This window comes from Diachasmimorpha longicaudata, chromosome 3 (genome assembly GCF_034640455.1).
Source record: "Diachasmimorpha longicaudata isolate KC_UGA_2023 chromosome 3, iyDiaLong2, whole genome shotgun sequence".
Lineage (NCBI taxonomy): Eukaryota > Metazoa > Arthropoda > Insecta > Hymenoptera > Braconidae > Diachasmimorpha > Diachasmimorpha longicaudata.
The window spans coordinates 12,162,006-12,186,212 of record NC_087227.1 but is presented as its reverse complement, the minus strand read 5'-3'; the positions used below and the strand labels follow the sequence as shown (position 1 = coordinate 12,186,212).

General features: G+C 37.2%; 1 protein-coding gene and 2 long non-coding RNA genes across 4 annotated transcripts in view; 1 reads left to right on the top strand and 2 right to left on the bottom strand.

The window, feature by feature from the left end:
* LOC135160878 (uncharacterized) overlaps nt 1-158 on the top strand; it is a 64,378-nt gene extending 64,220 nt beyond the window's left edge. The window contains exon 4 of the long non-coding RNA XR_010298646.1: nt 100-158. This is a non-coding gene — a long non-coding RNA (uncharacterized LOC135160878). The remainder of the gene's footprint in view (nt 1-99) is intronic.
* The window catches only part of LOC135160874 (uncharacterized), a 64,054-nt gene extending 45,743 nt beyond the window's left edge, over nt 1-18,311 (bottom strand). For both annotated transcript variants that reach the window (XM_064117964.1, XM_064117965.1), the window contains exon 1: nt 17,714-18,311. In XM_064117964.1, coding sequence (XP_063974034.1) covers nt 17,714-17,840 — 127 coding nt within the window. In that variant the 5' untranslated portion in view covers nt 17,841-18,311. The remainder of the gene's footprint in view (nt 1-17,713) is intronic.
* Nucleotides 18,312-21,754: 3,443 nt separating this feature from the next.
* LOC135160234 (uncharacterized) lies at nt 21,755-24,171 on the bottom strand. Its single transcript, XR_010298523.1, has 3 exons — nt 24,048-24,171; nt 22,334-23,762; nt 21,755-22,102 (listed from the first exon to the last, which is right to left on the bottom strand). It is a non-coding gene; the product is annotated as an uncharacterized LOC135160234 (long non-coding RNA).
* Nucleotides 24,172-24,207: the final 36 nt, after the last annotated feature.

The following is a 24,207-nucleotide window of genomic DNA, read 5'->3' as shown; positions in this document are numbered from 1 at the left end:
TTGGAAGAAATTAAAAGTCAGAGTTGTTGAAAAAAATCGCTTGATTGAGTAGTATATGTGTGGATTTTCAGAGTTCGTGTCTTTCGGATATGTTGTCAGATGGTGAGGGGCAGGCGAGAAAGAGAGACAGAATTTATGCGCGGAAAACGTGATTGAGGAGGCAGTCAACGATTAATGGAAGAGAGACCCCTCGTTACATTGCGCAATTCTACATCATTGAATCTAAGTGGGATATTCCATGTGAATTCAACGTCATCAAAACCCGCACCATCGCCGGCCATATTATCTTTTTTTTCCTCAATTCTATATTAAATAGGACAAATTTTCGAAATAGGTGTTTTTCGAGCCACTTTTCCTCTATCAAAAAAATCAATGTAATGTTTTTCATTACTCATTTACGTCCCCTTACTTAAACTTCGACTTAAAGTCATATGAGGATGTCAAAAATTCAATTGTACGGTCATTTAAATATGCAAGATTGTACTAATACAAAAACCACAGGTGGAGGGGCATTTTTTTTCACTTACACAAGTGTAACGTTATCTTCAGATTGTAGGTTCATTGGGGTCGTTTTTGTGTTGCATTACAACCACGAGAATATTGTCTTACAATGATCTGACACTGATCAGTATCTTGTATTTTAAAAAAAATATATAACATATGTTTAATTAGTATTTTTTTATACATTCTTTATTAAGTGAACAATTAAATTGTCCAACGCTGCCAAATGCACACGGAGAGAAATATTCAGTAAGAATTTGGTAAATCGTCTCATCGAATTTTAATTCGTTCGTAGATTACGTTTTGAATAATAATTTTTGCATTTTACTTGGTTAGTTCGTTTTATTGATGTTTTTTTTATATTTTATTCTTTATCGTCTTCTTTCTCCCCGCAGTGAATGGATCTTTTCCCTCAAAGAAGTCAGTGAAAGATAATAATTATCATTCGCTTGCGGTCGAATCAAAAGAACGGAAGTCTCCGATAATTTGGAAAAGTTGCTTTACCAATAACAATATATCTCATTGAGGATCACCGAGGGAATGATGCCACTCGTAGAAGGAATTTCTCTTTCATTACAGGCCTCAAACCTTCCTCTGATGCGGTATTATGGCGGACGAAATAGACCCATTTGTTGTCCCATCACAGAGATTGGACTGTTCGATCATCCTTTCACCTCTCGTCTCTAATTCCAGTGATTGAACTGATCTTTCATCTTTTCATTTTTATATTGTAAAGTTCGTTGTTGCTAGATGCCATTGGAAAAACCATGGTGGAGAAACGACCGTTAATCGAGCATCTAAAAACATTGATAACGCAATATCCTTTTTCAGTTCTCAGCGTCAAGGGCTCCACCCGGGCCTTTCTCCAAATTAATTGTTAAAATCTGACGTTAAACTCTCACGAGACTTGATTGTTCTCCTCTCGTGACTAGGATAATTACCGACAAAAAAAGAAGAGAGCTATTAACTACTCCCAGATAATTTAATGTTCGTTTCAAATTCGTAAAAGAACTAACGTACGGAATTTACCGGAATTTTAATTCATTATTTTGTTGAATTTTTCCACCTTGATTTTCTTCCTAGCCAGTGGAATCGTTTAGATTAAAAATTCATCTACTACTAAGATCATTCTACTAAGTAGATCAATTTATGAAATAGTTATCGTGTGAATGATTGTTAGTTGGCGTTTTCATTGAAATAGCTCGTAATAATTGATTTAAAATGCTCCAATGAATACGCTGTGGACACATTGTATTCATTTATACATGTTTTTGAGTATGAAATTCATTGGAGTGTGGAGTAAAGTTAGCCTTTAAGTGATATCTCCCTCTTCCAAGACCTGAAAATCGTGGGACTGTGAGTTGGAACGAATTGGAATATCGGAGTATTTTGGCTACAATCATCGCCAATAACCGACGTAATGACTTAGAGCTATGAGAATAATAAAATAAACTGACCCAAAACCAATGTTGGATAGATCGAAGAAGGGGTGCTCGATTAGATTCCGGAGGAAAATAAGAACCATTAGAAACTAAAAATAAAATTCGTAATGCGGAACGTGATCACCCCGAGACACGAACCCAAGTACTCACGACGTATCTATATATATATATATATATGGACTGAAAGAGATTCTTCATGAGGATATCTGACTACTCATTGGTTCGTGATCGTGTACAACTCGTGCGTCCGTGAGACACCAACACGTGTCGCGCTATAACTCTGTCTCATTCGTTTGAGAATCGTGCATTATTTCAAATCGTGCGCCAACTACGTCTACGTCCGAGAAAAACTGGCAATGACTATTCAGACAGATGCAAACGTCGTCACTGAGAGCGCAAACATACCCATCCCGAGAGTAAAAAAAAACCGCTCTCCTTTAGCAAATATTTCGTCTCCATCAGTGTTATAATCTCCAGTTTGGATAATTGCGATTAGAGACCTACTGAGATAATGACGACCACCAGGGAATATAATTGGAAAGTGCGATTATGTTGCTGGTGGCACAGAGATGATACGACAAATCGTGTGTGTGCGTGGCTTTTTTCAAAAATCAAATGTGATGAGAAAATACGAGAAACAAAAGATAGAGAGGATACATCAAATCATCGTTCAATCGATTGATCGAGCATTGATGGAGGGCCCATGATAAAATTCGCATATAATCGCTAATGGACCTACCGGTACAAATTGCAATCTTGGAATGGTGCTGAGGCACCATAAGAAGAGAACCGCACGTCCATCATTCAATGGAGAATACCCGCACGGTTTGCATTTTATTGAAGGACAACTACGACTGAATTTTCCATATTAGCGATTTGTATTTATGCCGAAGGATGAAACAAAATTCCAGAGCTTGTAAAAATTTTCGATTCCCTGCGTAGGCCATAACTGTTACAATCCCTGTATTTTCCGATGCATAACACGTTTTTCAGATCGTTCGATGCATGTTGCAGTCGCGTGGGTCGTCTTCCTGGGGGCCGATTAATGGCATCATTGTTATCGATGATAATTCTACACCCACATACACTCAAAAACATTGACTAAATCAGCCGGAGCATGAATTGGTTAAAAAATTAGTCCTCAATTCAATAACATTAATAATTGTTTCATCTATCCTCAGCCGTGAGGTCACGCTGATCGATTAATAAAAATCATCAATCCAGCGGAAAATCTATTTAAAACCGCATTGAATTAACATAACTAATTTATTTTACTACTCGAGGAGCTGATGAAAATGCTCAAGGAATTCTATCCTTTGAAATGTTTCGCATTGACAGATGATCATAGGCCTCTGGAGTCTCTTCGAATTCCAAGTTTCTTTTTCACTGTTTTTATTACACTCTCGGCAATAATACCCGTTGAAATAACGTTAATAAACATGTTCTATGCAGTGCACACCCCATAAGTATCGTCTTGACTCCTCTCTCCAGTGCGCATTGACCGAAGAAGATTTATCCACCATTGCCGACTACAAATCAAAGAACAAAGTAACGTCCAACATCAACTCCTCCTTTGCCTCTTCCGCATTGCAGTGGAAAAACAGTTGTCGCGGAAAATATGGTGAGCAAAGAAACGAGTGAAAATGAAAAAAAGAATTAACATTAAATCGATTCAGCGATTTTACTGAATTGAATGAAAATACAAAATCACATTGAATATATCTCGGTGTATCTATGATCTCGATTTCTAACTGTGCACATGCGATTTCAGAATCTCTTCGTTAATTACACCGACCGACGATCAACTCTCTCGCGTGAGAAACGATTTTTCTGTTTTATTCCCCTTTTTTTCCCTCGAAACTCCCTCTCCAATCGCTCCTACCCTCTGTTTTTTTTTTTTTTTTCAATTTTATCGATCGCTGCACGAGATCTTTCAATGAAGCTCGCCTATGGGCGATAAATTATCCTATCCGTGAGAATGTCTAGAGAGAAAGAGAAACGTCATCTGAATCTCAAATTTATCGCTGAAACCTTGAGAGAGGTAATTTTTTCAAAATTATTTTCCGAGGATTACCTCACGTATTAATCCTCGGATAATTTGAAATAGCTCATTGAGTGGGCGAATCGAAATCAATGATTTGATAAATAACCTTGCAGTACGTGAGAATATCAGGAGCCCGAGAGAACTGGTATTTTGCCGGGCTATTCTGCAGACAGCAATAATTGATTATGTATCTTGGAATAGTTGTAAGATCGAGCTGTAGGGACTCGAGTGGGCGGTCATTCATAAGCCTCAACCACTTTCCACCTGACCGGATTCAATTTCACGTAAAGAGATGAATAAAATCTGAGAGAACAAATAAGGGGCTGATCAGATTGCAAGAATTATCGGGGAGGCTTTCAGAAAAATGGTAACACTCTCTCGTATCTTTATGGACATTTAAAGCAGCAAGTAGGGAAGAGGAGGGCCAAATGGAATCGGTTTTTCTCTCACTCGTGTTTAATTTAAAAAAAAAAAAGAAATGATATAATACACAATCGGAATGCTATCAATCCTTTGGGTAAGATCCCAGGGGTTTGATTTTGCCCCAGTCTTCTCTATATAATTTACCTAACATCAGTGGTATCAATCAACAGCACTCGCGTAACCCCATGAATTTTTCATTAGTATAAAAATATTATTGTTGAGTAATTTTTCAATGTCTTATTTGCAATGATAAGTCAGAATAACAGGAGATAATGCAGTGGTATTTCTCATAACAACAATCATTTACAATTTTAAATAAATGCCGTAACTTGTAATGATGTCGCAACAGTCAACTATGTAAACGACTAGATCCTCTTGCAGACCCCGAAGAGCAAACTTTTGTCGGTACCCGGTTTATGTTGAGTCGAATGGCCGGCGGATATGGGCGCCACTTCCTGCTAACATGCCGGTTATCCGAGTGAGAGGAGCGGCAGTCTTTTCAAGTCTCATTGATTCTTCCTCCATTGTATTTGAATGGTCATTCTCTATCTACCCTCTTAGACGCAACTGAACAGGACAGCGGACCGACTGAACCTCTTCCGTGTCCCATTGTCAGCTGAGCTAAATGCGCCTACGACTCCGACTATTTCATTCAACGTCGATGCTCATCTCACCACATCCCTTGTTAATTCAAATGATACCGTGAAATAACATTTATACAATAGAGTTGATGTTCAATGTTACGTCCTCATTCCACGTCAGATTAATACCGATCTGTTGTTGGTTCTTTGGATGCGTTATTCGAGTCTTCAATAACCGTAAAATGGTCATTGCTAATTATCAATATCAGTTTTAACCTCATATTCATGGAAACGACTTGACACTTTTCAATAAATTCAACATGTTTCCCAGTCCCAAGTTTCTCAATTTTTATGTTAATTTTTCCATGGCCGTTTTGCCATATGATATGACACGCCTTTCAAAAAAACGTGATAGGGATTTTTTTAAAAAACGGAATACCATTGTCAAGCGGACACGTGCAGCACGAGCAATAGCTCCTCCATATCATCAATATTATTTCAAAACATTGAGAATTCTATGGCGGCTCTCTATCCTCATCACGTGATTGGAAACTGGTTTTTACCCTGTTGAGAGGAACCGCCCGAACTCGAAACGTGTCCATGACACTGACATACTTCAAGGTACCCATCGCATGCACCCTCGGCATTGACTCTGGTAATGCAATAATTCAGGACTTCCGAGGAACATTCCGAGGATACATCGGGAACGAGTTTGAAAATACAATCTCCAATAATAATAATAATATTTCCACTTCAATGGGAAATCCGAGGATTTGCTTTGACTTGAGGCAAATTCTTGTTTATGACAATGAGGATGCCGTGGCAGAGTTTATATGTAAACTAAGTCGAGACATGACGGACTACTGTGAAAAAAAATGTGAGATATTTTGAAAATCTCGATTTCATCCGATTTGAATCTTTTATGATCTTTATTAGGCTGAGAAAATGGCGAAAAAATTATTTAAAAATTAACAAAAATTGTACATGGAGGACAAACTGAAAGGGTGCTCCCTATTCTGGATGCCCTGTCATACCTTAGCTTCCTCTACCAAGATAGTTAGACGAGTGTGTGAGTGACGTGACCAGTCCTGACCCGTGTATCTTAACCTCTTATGCCATCTATTCACCCGGAGTACCCGATACATCATATAGACATCGTACTCTTGGGATACATCGCCGGGTTACGAGTGAGCAGTAGGGAATGACTCCAAGGCTATCCAATTCTCGTCTCACCTGTCTACTGATCTCTCCGCATGTCTTGTGAACGTTTCATGGGGCTTGATAATTCCAATATTCCTGTCCATTGGAGCATCCAATCGATTCGTGGACTTGCTCTCTCTCTCTCTCTCTCTCTCTCTCTTACTCGGGATTTTGTTGAAGGGGATAACGGATACATGGTAGCTCGTTACTTCAGATTTATCACCCTAGGGAGGACTAATGGTAACGCTTGAGCTCTTGTTGAGATAAAAATTTGAAAAATTGAGAGACCCAAGGAGGTGAACGATCTGCTACAGCTGCAGTTATTCGTCAATTTTGTTGGTGATTCAAGTTTTTTATTTAATGAGACCGAAGTGAATTTATGACTGAGTGTTTTGAGTTGTAATTTCAGGAGATACGCTGGAGATTTTTTTTTAAAACCCTTTGCGATGTCTTCATCAAAACCAAGTCTATTGAACAACAAGACAATAATTAGAACCTCACAAGTAGTCGAGGCAAAAGAGATAATTAATTAAAATAACCGAAAGTGGAAGTTATTTTTTTAAATCCATGGATGCACATCTTCTTCCGGAGCTATTCCGAAGCTGTTTAAAGCCTGGGGGATCCATTGCATTACAATAATAAATTAAGCACGCGGGCTTACAGCACTATGGAAAGTGAAGAATCTCTTGAAGGATTAAAAATAAAGAGGAATATTCGTACACGCACTGTAGGCCACGCTCAACTAATGCACTTCCTTCCCCTCCTACTGGCACTACAAGACTTGACTGAGTAAATATTCATTTCCAGGTGAGCGTTTGGGTCAGTAAAACTCGTCCGCGATGAAAGTACGATGAGAGAAGTCTAAAATACCGGGGGAGTTATGTACATCCCGAAGGCTCTCGTGATTGCTGGTCGGTGTTGTGAGTGCCTCTCCATGCACTTTCCCTCGGGTACAAATATAAATACATGTCAGACAGGGGGGGATTCTAAGCGAAAACACGCCTTATCTTTATAGGAAGCATCCCTTTTCGATTTCACCTGGAGGAAAGTTCTGATGAGACGAGGTCAAAGGTGTTTTGTGATATTACAATAAAAGCCGAAGTGTACATTATTACGGTCCCCATATTATGTTCAAAGAGTTTGAAGAGAAAAAATTGATTAGGTTGAGAAACTCTTCTTCTTAAGGTTTATTTTTTGTGAAATCATAAAAACTAACGAATTTATTTTGCACAACTAATATTTCTTAAAATCAATGCTAAAGTTATCACGATTAAATAATAATTAATTGATCCAAATGTTTGCAACTGATTTTTAATCGAAGAAAAAGGAAAATATAGCTATAAAACTCCACCTACAAGACGCAAATGTACAAATGTTCATAGATTCACCATCTGCACTGTTAGCAATGGTGATAAAAAATTGTGATAGAATTACCTAAAAAGGAAAAAGCCTGGTTTTTGCTGGCTATCGAGTCGGCCGAGGAGTCTTAAAGAAAAACGCTTAAGCGAAAATTCCTGTTTTCTTGAAAGAACACGCGAGCTGTGTGCGCCCATGAGCCCAATGTAATTCCATGAACGACTGAGAACAACGTAACTCGTGGCTTAGTAACCGGAATATACACAACCTCTGGAGATCTCCCTGATTCACTAATAGCTGAAGTCAAATGGGGGGTAAGCGTAACATCCCAACATAGACAAAGGGCCACTCGGCTTCCCACTTGTGGACCTTCTCTACTTCTATACTTCAATGTACCTTTTTGCCCCTCAACGTTGGCCGACCGCGGGGAGAAAAACGAAAAACGGGTTTGAGAGCCTTTGCTACCCTGGAAGCCATCTCCCATTATTCACAATCAGAAGTGATATATTTTTTATACACATCTGAGTCAATGCTCTCACTTGTTGATTAACCTGTGTCTGAAAAAGGAGAATACTCGAAAACCCGATGACCCTCTGAGAATTACGATAGAGTTTTCTCATTCTTTATAACGCCATCGCAGTATATTCTATTACCAGGGCCAAAAAAACATTTTTTCAACCTGTACGGAATGATTTTTTTCCTTCGATGTCAGAAAAAGAAATGTTTTGAAAATCAAAAGTGCGCTTAAAAAGCATAATTAAAAAATGCCTAATGTTATTTAAACTTCCTACAATTGTCAGTGAAAAATCAAATTTTATGATTCTTTCTTTCTTAAATAGCATTTAATGTCACTATATCCAAAATCATGATTTGACTGTTCCTCACGTTTCAACTTTTTATATCTAAAAGTTTATCTCGAGATTCAATCAATGACGGTAGTTTTACAAATTTATGTCATCACTTTAAAGAATAAAAATATGAGATGTTAATAATTTCATGAAGACCCAGGAGGGGTAAGCATTTACGATCAAATGCAGTGAATTACGATGCCATTGAGGTTTTTTTTGTAATCATCAAAATAGCAAGTATCTCTTGTATATCTTTGCGTGGGTGTAATGCCTCCTACGGGTGCTCTTGGAGCACACCTGGACACCGGTGCCATTAGGTTCGGACAATCCAACCAAGCCAAGTAGCAAATAACTCCAATGACATCTCCAGTTACTCCACTATTACAATTTTTTCACATTTACGTAACATGTCATTGAATTCTCAATGTGATGAATTTGAATTGAATAAAATTCCATTGTTTGTTTAGCAATGGTTCTATGACCATTCAGTTTGAGCGTGTGAGGCTTTTATTTACATTCCCATAACTCCTTATGGGGTAAATTAAAAAAAAATTAAATATTTTTTTGTTCCCTAATAAATACTAATACCAAATGGATTTTTCATTGCAATAGTAATGAAGTTAGCATTCCATTGTAAATTATTCGTTCTTAAACGCTTCAGATTTTTTTACATCCAAATGAAACCGTAATTTCCTAACACTGTCGTCGCCAATAAGATGAACATTCGTCTTCGTTGCCAACTACAGCATCCCCTGGATTTTCCGAAAGGGCGTAAATACCGTCCTCGATTTCATGGCGGTTGAATTCCAATGGTCTTTCGCTCGTGTTGGAAATGGTGTACCCGAGGTGGGAGAATAGAAGAAGAAAACGCGTAGTCAAGTAGTTGCCCGAGAGATCCTGATTTAGTGTCGGTGTGTGTTAAAGATAGGAAACAGGTCTCAAAGGGACACTTTTTTCACCATTTTTATTTTTACCTTTATATTCATTTCTGTTTCCGAGTGAAGACGCAGAGACGTACAGTGAATATAAGAAGAGATTCTCATGTTACAGAAAAGGGCTCTGAAGTAGAAGTACAGTGAACCTTCGAGACGTCTGATATACGATTTACAACTCGTCGCCTGGTATTTTATTGAATAAGTTTCACTCTTGGAAAATTCTCTGATAAAATAAAACAACTCAGAAACTAATCATGCAAATTATCCGTCTCTCGATTCCCACAATTTCCTGGTTATGCCAGAGCCAATTACATTTCTTATGAATCAACGAGCTAATATGAAAAAGTAGGATTCAACTTTTGGAGATTTTATACGTTGACTTTAACCACAAAGAGGGAAAGAAGTTCAGCCATTTGAAACAAGATAATGTTTTAACAGCGTCTGCATTGTCAGAAAGTACCATCATGAAGATGAGCCAATTTTACTCATTAAGTGTAGCTCTTTGCAGGCACCGCGTACCTCAACTGTTTCCCCCGGGACCCACCGCATCCTCGGTGTGAATCCTGATTCCTTCCCAAGTCGATATATTGCCACTCGAAATGAACAAATAGTTTTATGAATATCTGATAGAATCTAATTGAAATGGAAAAAAAAAAAGTTGAAAACTATTAAACTCCATATCTGATTGAGAAACAATTCATCAATTAATGTAAAATAAAGACATTCGGATTCTATTGGCTTATCAGATTCAATTATCCACGATTGAATTCTCATTAAATTTAAATATTCCCTCGCTTATTTCGCAATCGCGATATTCAAATGCTCCTCCACCAAGATGTGCCGTGTCAATAATGCAGCAGTTGAGTATTTTTGCTACACACACTTTACTGTGACCCAGTGGCTGTACTTATCAAGTACCTCATGAAATTTTCTCTCTCAAGAGTGATGTTCTTTATTTTCTCTCGAAATATATCCACATATTCCGTAATCCTCCCGCTACATAATCCTGAATAAGTAATCTTCTAGGGAAAAGGGAGAGCCGTGCGTCTCCCCAAACATGGATGAATCGGAGGCGTGTGGGATTATTCCATTCCACCGACGTTTACCTCGCTGGACATGCATGCACATCGAATTATCTCCAGCGACAATCACTCACACGCCAGACAAGGGGATATTATTATTTATTGAGCAGCAAAGAGCTTTCCCTAACAATTATTCTCCACTTCTCATAGAAAAAAGCGCCATATTCTCGTTACAAATAAATGTAAAAAGTCGGAAATTCAACATTTTTCATCCCAATAATCTTCAAAGTATTGATGGCCTATTTACTCGCCCCTAACTTTTACTATATTTATTTTGTTCTTTTTCGTGCGTCAATGCGTCATTTCTATTTTACGAAAAGTATTTAATATAAGGATGTTCGCATTTGCATTAGAAAGTTGCGTTGTGCTTTTTTAACAATATTTCCAACGTGAGTGGTGCTTTATGACTAGGCATTGTATAGGAACAACTCTCCCTCCTCCTCTTCACTCACCATTACCCGTCAGGGAGTTCTCCCGGCACGAGAAAGGTTTAGAAATTCGAGGCTCTCTTATCTCGCGACGTGTAGATCCCACCGCCTGCACTTGAATCACAGTGACCCTAGAGTAGTTCAACGACTCTCACTTAACCATCATCACAACAACAATTACATGACATCGCGCATTACAATGTTAACCTTTTCATTTCCCTTGAAAATATTGAACAGTTGGCCGATGTAAAAATGATACTTTTTAGTGGCACCAGGTCAACGACTTTCTCCGGAATAGAAAGCCCTGCCCTGACTCATCAACGAATCACAAATAATATGCGATATTATGAATGCTCAGAGCCCATGACTAATCACAAGATGATATTTTTTTCGCGTACTTCGGTCAATGACTGGCACGTCATCGCACCACCGAGGAAATTTTCACCCATTCGTTAAGAGTATTTTTATCACTGTTTATGTTCATTCTTTGCAATTTTTAAATTCTGAAAGCGAGAGCCTCTGGAGTAGGCGGTTATGTCATGCTTCGTACAAGTGGGCCACCGGCACTTGAACCTCTTTCCACTTTATCTGAAAAATCGTTGTGTCTCATCATGATTTGTGCTTTTCGTTTGTTCGTTGAAATTACAGAGCCATTTATCTTTTTTTCGTGAGTTGTCCCTGGGACCAATGGATTGTTGAATTTTAAGTTTATATCATCATATGGGAAGAAAAAAATCACAGCGTCACGTCCGTTAAAAAATATTGTTGTAATAACTTGATATGTAAATGCCAATCGGTTGTAGTAATAATTAGTGGACCCAAGAGCATGACCGCGTATTTCAGATACATAGAAAGACAAGTTCATGAAAAATTACCGAAACATTTGGCAATCATATTGTATTTTAACCGTTTCGGACAATAATAATCCACCGGTCAATCAAATTTAATGGCTGCGTGGTAAAATGTTCTCCCAAATGGTACAAATATAATACGATTCCAATGGGCACAGAGATGAGTGGTTAGCGTGAAAAGGAAATTGATATAAATTCTATAAGCACAGGTGTTACATCCCACCTAGTTAAATTTTTCATATCGTTATATTTATCTAAAATACAGATAGTCCGAGACTTCTCCTCCTCTGCATGCTTTATCTCCACCCCTTTATTTGGTTACCTGAGCTCTTATCTGAGATGTACAAGAGAGGGTAAAAGGAGAAAATGAAAAATTCTGAGCGCACGTTCAACCGCGTGGCTATTACGGATACGGCGTTTCTTACAAGCATCTGAACAATATGATAGACATAACCCGTTGACCTCGAGCGTTAACGAGAGATTCGCCCCGTGAGATTCTATAATGCATACAAGCAAAAACTATCTCCCTTCAGCGCTCAGTATTATTGAAGATGGTGCACGCGCGCCTCACCTCAACCACATACCCTCCTATTTCTTATTTTACTCAACTTGAGCCGATGTAATCGCTGACGTTTGTGTCCAGTAAATTGGATCCGATCATACAAACATTCAGTAAATATTGCTAAATCTTACCCATAATGTATCGGTGAATTCGAATTTACAAAGTTCCGGAAAACTATGGAAGAGTATAGATAAAGTGCAAAATTATAAAGATGATTTGAAAGATAAATTTTATTTTCCGTTACTTATGCATATGATCACAAAATATTACTAATAAATGACTCTTCTACCGATCTCTAAACTACACGTCTATTATTTAATCTTGATTTATTTTTACAAATTAAATCATGGATCATCAAAAGATTCGATCGATTATGAAAAAGAGAGAGGGAACGGTGACGATGTTCAGATGGAAAAAATATTCAGCAGACTTGGGTATATTAATTTTTTCCCCCAACTAGTTCCTTTATCACTATTGGGAAAACAGGTGACTGTCCTGAAGACACGTACCACACAAGAAAGAGCTCTGTAACGATGCAGACGATCAATCTTGGTAGCATATGGGAGCCCAGGGTAGGTGCTCCACTAGACAACCTCCGAGATGGTATCCCCCAAGCCCTCCTCTAACATTCTTCGGTTCTATACTATCCGGACCTCCTACTCACGTCTGAGCGTGCTCCAGATCCAGTGGAGACGATTATACTCTGCATTGGAATTCGTCGAACGTTTACCTCCAGTCATTTATTTTCAATTCTCAAATTAACAGGCGCTCGTATATCAACAAAAACAAATTTCTTTGAAACTTTAAATTAATCTAGGAGAGAAAAAAACAAAAATGTTCGATTTCTTTCCAACAAAAGATTTTCTTTTATTGCAAAAAAATAAAACGCCAATTCCATTGTCCGGATTTTTTAAATATATATTTTCCAGCAAAAATAAGGGAGCAAACTTTTATTGTTTATATATCGCCCATTCCTGATTGAGAATCGAAAGGCAAAAAAAAATTTCAAGAAGCGCACATACATGTAGCCACCGTCTTAACGCAGGAAAAGAGAAACTTTCTAATTAGGTGCGAGAATAGATTGTAGTTTTTCAGCCAACTTTAGCTGTTGTATCTAAATCACCTACACAATAACCCCACCTACGACATATACAAACAATGCCAATGCACGCACATGCATTTAAGTACACGACCACAGTCACATTATTAGAAATAGTCTGGAGGAAACGTCATTTAGCAAGCATCCTCATTACAGAATCAGTCGTTACGCTTTGTGGGGCTTCAATGAAATGCAGTACGATATCCGCTAACAAGGGCAATACACCGATGGCGAGGTAGCACCTAATTAGGTAAATAAAGAAATATATCATCAAGCTTTTAATGGTGGAGATCAATGTATCATTGAAAACAAGAGAAGAAATTATATAGTTGGTCAAATAGTATTGTAAAGTGATGAATTAACGATGAATTTTTACAAGATGTCTCCCAATCGAAGGAGAAAAGAGAAATTTTGGCAGTAATCTGTTTTATGAAGTAAATGGAGATGTAGAAAAAAAATCTTCATATAAATTTCATCAGGTTGCCCAAATTCAAAAATATTCCCTGACAACTTGACAAGGGATCGAGTCGAATTATCTCATTTTAACGCTTCACTCCAGATTCACAAGTATATCTCGTTTGAGCAGACTCCGTGAAGTTTTAACATAAAATGATGAACATAAATGTAGACTTTAGGGAGAAATTTCGCAGGTGTCTAGAATTTTCTACAAGAGTAATGAAAATTAGCAGGTTTTCTATAAAATTTCTCGAAAATTATACACCTTTCTAAAGGAGGAATACACAAAGTGTTCTACGGAATTCAGGAAAATATTTGGCATTTCAGAAACAAATAATGATAATTTTGACCGAATAATTAATTTCAATAGCCTGTTTAGGACTTTCGTAGATGGAATAAACGAAAACCGACATAAATTTGAGATAAAAGGTTTGATACAAGTTGTGACTTTTTTGAAAAATTTATGAAAACGTTATGTTTTTCTAAGAAGGAAAATTTTTGAAAATTCTCAAATTGCGGCGAAAATTCAGGAAAAATAAACCTAAAAGATTAGTTTAGAGAACGTTTGGTGAATTGATCAACACAAATGAACACAACAACATTATATAGGCACTTCTCATGTGAACCTTCACAAGTGTATTAACAAGGGAGCGGTTGAATGACACGTGAGGATTCTCTACTTGCAATTCTCCTACTTGAGTAGTTGGTAAAAAAATAAAGAGATCGCATGCTTCTTGCGAGAGATGATAGGAGGAGAAGAGATACACTTGGGAATCGTTCTCGGTTAACGCACGACTGTCTCACCGTGGTCAGGGTGCGCGGAATGCGAGCAAGAAGAGGCGCAGGGATCAGCCACAGTATTCAATGTCATGAGACATACGAGATGTTTCTTCCATACACTATTTTAATATTTTTTATACCCGGGAAAACTAGTCTAGACCTGTTTTACTTCATTTCAAAACCTTGTGTGACGTTGGGCATCAATGGTCGGGACGTGATCCAGGGAAAAAATAAGAGTAATGGAAAGAATAATGGTCTTCTTCAGTATTTGTTGTATACACTGTTGAAGACTTTTACTTTTTTAGGGGGACCGGTTTGAAGAGAATCTTTTACGTCTGTTACGTAGTTTCCGTTTTACATTTATCTGATTTAATAGAATTCCAGTTTTGGATACTCGTAGGCATTGTTAGGTTCTAATGGTTAATAATGTTAACCAACTCGGTGGAGAGTTGCGCGTACCACCGGATTCAAGAGAAACAAGTCACACCTGTGGTACGCACCTGACGCAATAAACGGAGCGATAAACTCTTAATCTGACTGCATTTTTTCCGACGGGAAAAAATAGAAGCACTTTTCTAATTAATTTCTCGATAAATTTGATATCCCATTATCAGTAGAGATTCATCCAAAACTCTTCGTTCGTTCAATTCATTCCATTTTTTCCAGCTTCGAAGGTAGTTTATGATCTCCGTTACGAGTTAGTTGATTCAAATATGTTATAAATTTGTTTAGACACGAGAAACAGCCATAATTTCATAGAAATGATAATACACACTCTGAGATATAGCTGTTAGTCAAGGAAAATTACAGAGAACAGGATTTCTACACAACATAATGTTTTTATTTGCAAGCAGGTAGAAATAGGAATTTAAATTTTAAAAAAGCGTTAACTGTTCATTGCTCGGAATAATGGGAGAGGTATCAGTATGAGGGACATAAGAGTAGCGAGATAACAGTGGAACAGGCGGGTGGGAGCGTAGATAATACGGAGGAGGACCCCTTGGGTAACTTAATGTCTCTAAGTATAGCCGTCTCGTGAAATTAACTTTGGAGAGGCGAGAGAGAGAGAGAGAGAGGGGGGGGGGTGCAATCAACATTCCGGTCGACTCATAAATTTTCACGCTTGACTGGGGAAAAAAGTGATCACCCAAACTAGCGAGCCACTGACAATAGAATCTCCTAATTACCAAAACAATTTTTGTTTATTCATGCTTTTTTTAATCCTGATTTCATTATAGCGCATTGATTGAACATCCTCGGAAGCCGTAAATTTCTATTTGTGAAACAATAAAGACGCCGGTTATGCTTTTTCATAGTTCTTTCTCTCGTAAAAAATGAATAGATAATACGGTTCAGTGATAAATATATAATTTTATCTTAAAACTCATACGAATAAATTTTCTTCTTAGAAAATATATCAAAACTATTTGGAATTGCAATTTAAAAATGCATGGATTGTAGTGTATCTCGCACCTAGGCAAATTTCTTTAGCATTAACTGAGCGTATTATTCAAACCTAAGGACAAAAGTTGCATTATCCATATGCATGAAATTGATTGGTAAAGCTGATTTAGGAACGTCTTACACGTATTCCTGGTGTCTACGTGGAATAGATGGTGCCGGAAAAGCAGTACTTAACCGCCACTCTGGCGACAGTGAAAATTTTTCCCACTCAATCACACTCTAGTTGTGCCTCATTCTAAACAATATTATTATTCTCATCGTATGTTACACTTTAATTTGCATTGCAAAGAATCACGGCGTTGCTTCTCAATGTCTTTTGTATTTATAATGACATTAGTTGGGGAGTTAGCGATTGTTTTCGCGCGTCAATAGAAAGTCTATTGCCCCCTAGGAGTTAGTAACAGGGAGGAATTTTGCAACGAAACCGGCCATTTGAACGAACATCTACCGCTGTACATAGTGCACAACGTTACGTTTAAAAGGAGTGTAGCGCATCGTTATCATTCACGACAAACATTTACTTTTCCGCCTTTCTTGATTAGGGCATTCGTAAATTTAGACTCATCCGGATTTTTTTTTATACTGATTCTCCATAAATAGGATGGTCACTGACTTTCTGTACTGTATCTCCAATTCAATGTACGATTAAACTCAACAACAGCAGAGATCGGTAGGAAAATAATTTCTTTGCAACACATGCAATTTGAAATGACTTTCGAAATGAAAAAAAATGTTGCGAAATTGATCTTACTCCACTCAACACGGAGAAATGGGCAATTTATAGTATTATTTTTCATCGATAGAAAATGCTAAAACAGTAAATTGAATAGCGTTTTAAAATTTCAATAGGATAATGTAATAAACACAGTATATAAGTTACTTTCACGCAAGGGGTAGACGGCAGAGCAAAGGCCTTACACCGATCGACGTGCTCGTGCTCTACTCTTGTGCCTCGAGTGCGCCTCCTAGGCCCCTCATGTTTCCCCAGCGCGAACAAAGTTCAGACATTCACTAGCAATCTATTTTTTCTCTATTCATACTCGCAGGCTCAGTAGTACAAACAAGACGGGATTTACATTTACTCAGATCTTGTTATCATAAAAATCCCTTGTTGCTTGTTTCACAAAAGCCGCAGGCAACATTATTCCTCCCTCTAACAATCTTCGGCAATTGTTAGCGCTTCGAGTAGTCCAGGATATCGCAATGAATTTAACAATTCTTTGCTAAAGGAAAATGCTTAAATTATTTTTTGGAGGAACTGATGAAGAGATATGAATGTCCTAATTTAATATGAATGACTGTTCCAACACTGAGTAGCCTTTTGTCAATTCGCTGCACTTGAAAAGAACATTTCATCTGTAAGCATAGTTTGTTGAGGACAAATGCAGAAATCGAGTTTATTGTTCTGTATTCAGAAGGGGGTTATTGTTTTTAAAGATAAATTGATATTCAACTTTAAGTTTTTTAATCGATCAATTGTTTATTGAGTATTGGGCCCTTAGTTCTTCGGTTGTTGAAGCAAGTGTTGTTTAATGTTCAGATAATATGTTCTCCCACACCAGGCATATTTATTCTAATAGTGTTTTGCTCCCAATACACACTCAAACCTATAAATATTAGTACCTCCACGGTAATCAGTCGTTGGAATGTGTTGCTCTTACCTTTTTCAAGTATCTGTCGATCCCTGGACGCAACTTCCTCTCGGAGCTGACTCCTGGATGTCGTATCACCAATTACCAGTAGAAATACCGTTCCTGCTAGCACTAGACGGCCTACCAGCATTTTCATGCTGTGAGAAATAATTCTCTACTTTATTTGCTAAAGCGAAAACACTTAAGCTCACTACGGAGCCTCACTCTCTTTAACAAACCACAACTCTACGATTACATTTTTCACGATTGTTTTTATCCCGATTTTAATCATTTCTCTCTTTCTATCTTTCACTCACTCACTTGTGTTTCAACACTCAATTCCACGATTTTGAGTACTGAAAAAAGTCACAATTTGTACTGTTTATTTTTTCATGATTATCCTTCTTTTTGGATTCATCAAGCACTCCGGAAAACTAATGAAAAAACATTGTTGCTTCAATTGTCGACAATTTGTCGTCTTTCCAGATTTTCTAACAGTATCAAGATATGTTTTCTTTCAACGTCAAGGAACAATCATAATACGCAATAATTATTGTTTATAAAAGTTGTTAGGAATGTTTTGAAGAAGCGCCTGGTACACAAGCCCATGCCGCACTGGACTATAGAATCGTCAGGTGTTTTTCAATACGGCCGCTACTAACGTGCCAAGCGACACCTGGCGTACCGTCACTCAACTCTAGTCTTATACCTTTGTGGCGTCACGTGATTAAGGATTTCATTCATGAGAATCGGGTGGTCCTTCTCTACACGTTCGACAATAGTTCCCCCCAATCGTCTAATTGAACTTTCATAACAAATGGCTTACTCGTTTGAACGATGAGTTTAATTCGATGATAGAATTGTCTCTCGATGAAAAGTGAAAGGAAAACATTTGAAAGGAAATATGGACGAGCGGATCGAACTGAGTAGTATGTCACTGTACAGATATTGCAGAAACCGAGGGAGAGTCACCAAGTGACTTCCTGCGTGTAGATCCCTTTCTATGGTAAGTGTTGACGTAATAAATGAACAAAATTGTCGGAATCTCTTTTGTAATGTAATTAAAAGGAAAGCCTGAAGAGTTACCGATGAATGAAAAACGTATTATCAAAAGAAGTCATCTGATAGAACTCAACCTGATTATTGTTATTTAATTAACATCAAGATTTATTCACAACAAATGGGAGTTTTTTTATCGTCCAAAGGGAATTAGCAACGCTGTGGAAATTTTCCTCTTGCCATTTACATTATTTAAGCATGATAAAAATAGGATTTCACAAAAATTTTGTCAGATCTCTTAATTTTATCAGAATATGATTTACATCGCATCGATCATTGTTGAGCTACACCAAATAGTATATCAGTGAAATAACAACTCAAAGGGATTGTTTAATGTTGATTCGATCTGAAGCAAAATGAAACTTTAAAAGAAATTTTTAATCTACTTGTTTTTCATCGCAAATGAGTGACTTTGTAGAGTATTAATGGAGTGCAATAAATTTGTTTTCATGTAAATTTTTTTCATATATCATTTTGTCTTTACGTGGTGACATCGAACCCGTCTTCAGACTACTTTCACGCTCAATGAAAGTCAGGTGATATGAAAGTTTTATCAAGCGTGGTGCCATGAAGAAGCTTTTGATTTAAATAAAGGGCTTCCTGTGAACGAAATAATTTTTTCATGATTTCTGGTGGGAAATTATCAACAGGCTAAATATTACATTATAATATTATATTAGTTGCAATCGACATTGCAATTATTTGTCCTCACTATAAATCTTTATCAATCGCCGTCGATTCCATTCGCCTGAAAATTACTAGTCAACTGTGCATGAAATTTCATGTTTCTGTAACAGTATATAATCATTAGCTCAAAAATATTGCACTGAATATAAAATTTAATGCCGGAGAAAAAAAATGTCGGTCATTATATTGACCAAGAGCCCTCACCGTACGCAACCCCACTCTCCGCAACTCAAAGTCTACGACTGCTTGCCCCCCGCTATAAATAAATATTTCTCCTCCAACAATAATTGAATATGAAAAAAAAAAAACATCCACTACTGCCAACTATATCTCCCTTCTTCGTTTCCTCTTCAATAGAAATGAATACATAATTTGGAGTTGATATTTTTAAACGTAACTTTTAATAATAAATAGAGAAAAAATTGTGTGTTTACTTCTCAATGACATTGAGTCAGACGACTTACATATTTTTAAAAAATGGACGAAAATTAAACTAATTAAATGGGCTTGTGTATCGATAGAGAACAAGTACCCATCGCAGATATCAATAATTACAAATGCATATGAATAGCTTGCTTTAATTATAGTCATGTCTCTGAGAAAATATGGAATACTGTAGATTGCATACAAATTATTTATACAACTAAACGGAATTGATCCACGTAATACCACTTAGATGGTGAAATGGACTGAAGTGGAATCTAATAGTGATGAGATTATTAACATTCTTTATCTCATTTTTTCGATTATCCTTGAATCGAGAAAATTGCCATGAACCAGATTCAGATTCTGCATAGGATTACTCTCAGTGAAAATAGGTATGCATAGTGGACGTACCTACGACTGTGTTACTACTGGGGGTAAGACGGAGATGGAGCGGGAACAGCTTATCGCACCTGCCGGAAGGGAACGATCTTGCGGTGAACCTGTTCGAGAATGTGTATAGGCAGCAATCGGTGGGGATTCCACATTGGAAAACATCTCCAAGCAACCCCTGAATATTAACATTTTAAAACTGAGTTTTTGCCGCATATAAATAATGGGAAAGAAAAGAGGGAATTTTAGTTAAATTTTAGAATAGCGAAATTTTAGCTTTCTGTAAAAAACTCTCTTCCATATGAATTTTTTCATTTTCACGCATTGAAGAATTGATGAAGAATTTGAATCGCGATAGAGGGAGAATTCCTCGTTTCATTTTTCAGGCATATTAATACACGTAACACCATACGTAAGGTTGCAGTGCATACATATATATATATATATATATATATATATACCACTCAGGCTCAGGGCGATCTCCCTAGGGGCATTGTAGTAGAGAAATGGGTTTAGAAAAATTATTTTACGAGCGCATTGTTTGCGCATTCTTGCGCAGTCGATGTAGACCTAGAGGAGAACAATAAAAGTGTTATTATTCAGATTTGTCGGGTGTGTGGTGAGAGAACATGGTCAATATGCGATTCAAAGTATCGGCTGAGAAGTGTTCTATAAAAAAAAATATATAGTACGAGTACTGGAAAAATTTAAGACTACGAACTGCGAAAAATTTTAGTTCTGTCGAGGTAAAATTTCGCAAAATTGCTTACAAAATGGGCATATTTGAAAAAAATGTCTCTCTGTCCACTAATATTTTATTGAGAATATCAGTGAAAATACTTCCACACCGTCAAACGATCTCCTTCGCAATTCGAAATTTTCGTACCACCCTGCGGTATATCCTGCATTTACCAATTTAAAAACTTGTATTTTCATAGGCTGACGAAGAATCCACATGTTATATCACTCTGTACAAATTTTGAAGACAAGAGGTATTGAATTCATTTTGAGAGATGAAATAATATGTAACATTTCAACACTATAGTTTCGTTGAGATTCTTGGCATTATTGAATCCATTGCTTGGCATAATTGTTGAATTGTTTTTGAAGTAATTAATCAGAAACATTCAAGAAGTTTCACACAAGTGACTCCGTTTTTCGATATTTCTATTGCCAACGAAAAGTAAATGTATTAAATTTTTACATACTCCCGACCATTATTCTCACTTGAAATTCTCAAAAATTTATTGATTTTTTTTTAACAGAGACGATGTCCATTTTAAATTGTAGAGATTTTTTTGTAAAAAACAAATTCGTCAACATAAAAAACCGTTTACATTAAAAGGAGAGAAAGAGATATAAAGCGTGCTTTTTTCATTTTCTTTTATTTTTAGTGTATCTTTGATAATGTGAGATAATTGAACAAATAGAAAATTTTCTTTCGAAATGTGGCCTAACTTGATAGGTTTAAGAGTATGAAGCTCATTGATTTTATTAAGATGCTAGAGAGACTATCGATTCTGGAATCAATAACTATAACGTTACCCATTCCTTCCTTTTATTATGTACGCATTCTGACATGAGAATATAAGATATGAATAATTAATTCAAATTGGAATTCCCCCAGAAATGTGAATGCAGGTCCCACAAGTAGTTGATCATAAGATTTTATTGCTGCGTTTCAATTTGAAGATTCCTACATGCATCGACCCAACCTCCAAGCTTATACGTGAAAGGCAGGAAATTTCTTTTTATCTACAGCTGCTCATAGTTATAGAAACATTTTAAAGTTCCGGAACTTGGGGAATTTTATACACCTTTTTTTTCAGGTCACGTCTGGATTGTTTTCTGAACCTCCTGAAAAAAAGTAATTCAATTAATAAAAAAAAAAATTATTCCTTTTGATGCGTATGCTCATTATTTACATCGCATAAAGATAAAGTTTTTGAAATCATATCGTGATTACTGCTATTGTCAATATTCCTCACAGTTCACTGGATATAGAAACCGTTTCCATTAATAACAAGTGGATTTTATATATTTTTGAAGTGATTAACCTTCCTCTGCTGGTTGGTTTTTATATCTTACCTTTCTGCGCAGAAGTGAATTTTAACCACGGAGCTATCATTCTCAAGCCCCTCACTAGATAATTCTAATTGGAAAATATTAAAATAATTAGAATCCGTCGGCTGATTATCTAGAATTATTTGTTCGTAACATTTTTAATATTTATTTTCTTCGTTTGGTGAAAATTGTCAAATAGTACCGCATTTTCGTTTATATGGCAACTCTGTGTCATGAAGTATACCTCGATGTCTCAACGTGGTGGCGGGAAAATTTTAAACTAAGTTCAAAACGTCTGCAAAGTTCTATATATTTTTACAGAAGGGAACTAACAATGAACAGCATTTTAACTTGACTAAATTATTAATATTCAGATAACAAGTAAAAAGTGGCGATATTATCTCAGTTTCTACTGTAGAGTGAACCTCAGCACTCAGAGACGCTTCATTCGCTCATTTCTTTGGTGAAAAATAAAATCAAATGATAAAATTCCAGCGTTATAAGGAATTCTGTGATCCCCTCCTCCTTCTCGGAAATAACTTGAAGTTAAATTTTTTATAAAGTCATATTTTAATTTTAAAAGTGGTTAAAATGCCCGCGTCTGAGATTACAAAAAAACGTTTTAATTTTCAAATACATGGGTCAGAATGGTAATAACTATCAGGATATTCGTTGTAACATATCCAATATAAATTCATCTCTTGTCGGCCAATATTTTCACAATTTTTGCGACAACCCATTATTGATTTTCTCCAAAGAATGTCCTTCGACATTTGAAATATCCCCGCGTAAAACCTCGACCGTCCGCTCCTGCTCTCTATTGGAGATGCACTGTACGAAGAATCTTGTTTTAAAGCTTTGATCAGAAGCAGAACTGCTAACCATCTCCCAGTCTGTACGTAATCGAAGAATACCTCTCCAATAGCTGTTCCCACCCCTCCAATCACCATGTAAACCAACCTCCCCACTGCTGGCTCTTGAGATTCCTTTGATCTCTGTGCACCATACACCAACATTCACACACAGCCAAAACATCAACTCTGTTGTCTCGTGGTGTTTCACCGAGAAAAAGAGAGAGAAATACCAAGCAAAGACAGCGAACACGAACCACGAACAGTCCAGGAGTCAGACTGTCCGCGTACGGTCGAATGTATGACGCTTGTGGATAATAATCAACACTCCATTCCCCGGTTAAATAATTTGTAAAAAAAAAAGAAACGTGAAAAACTCACTGAGTGTGTGACGCGCTGGCACAACGACAGCGGAGGTCATTCCGTTACCCGTTCACCAAGTTTTATACAAGTGTCCAGGTAATAATTTCTGCTCGTTGTTTCATAGTCGCCATCGCGTTAACTGATTATGAGCCCGCCAAGTGTCTGTCTCCTCCTGATGTGTGCGAAGAACCGGGTTGATTGTTGATATAGATGCAACAGGAGTATTTAATATAACTACCCTGGCAAATCAAAGAAATGCATTAGTACCTTACACATGTATGATACATTTTACAATAAGTGTGGTGCCACGTTCGTGCCCGGCGAGAGGTGAAAGAGAGTCGTTCCCGAGTCTCGAGAATAAAGGAAAAGGAGTAACACATTTTCATGAATCTCGTGTGAAAGGAGGATGAAATAAAAAGGATAAGCAAGACAAAAGGATTTCAAGCAAAGTGAAAAAAGTCAAGACTATCATGAGGAATTAAAAAAAATAAACGTGAGGAGGACCAGGATTTTTCAGTGGTTACTTTGGTGTTCCTCAAGAAGTGTTGTGCGGGTGAAAGAAGGACCGGACGAATCGTCGACAACGGGAGGAGAGTGAGACAGCCGAGGCAAGAGAGGGGGCCGACACCGAAGGGCAAAAGAGTGAAGGGGGCAAGAGTGGAAGGAGTCGGAAAGTGTTGTGTT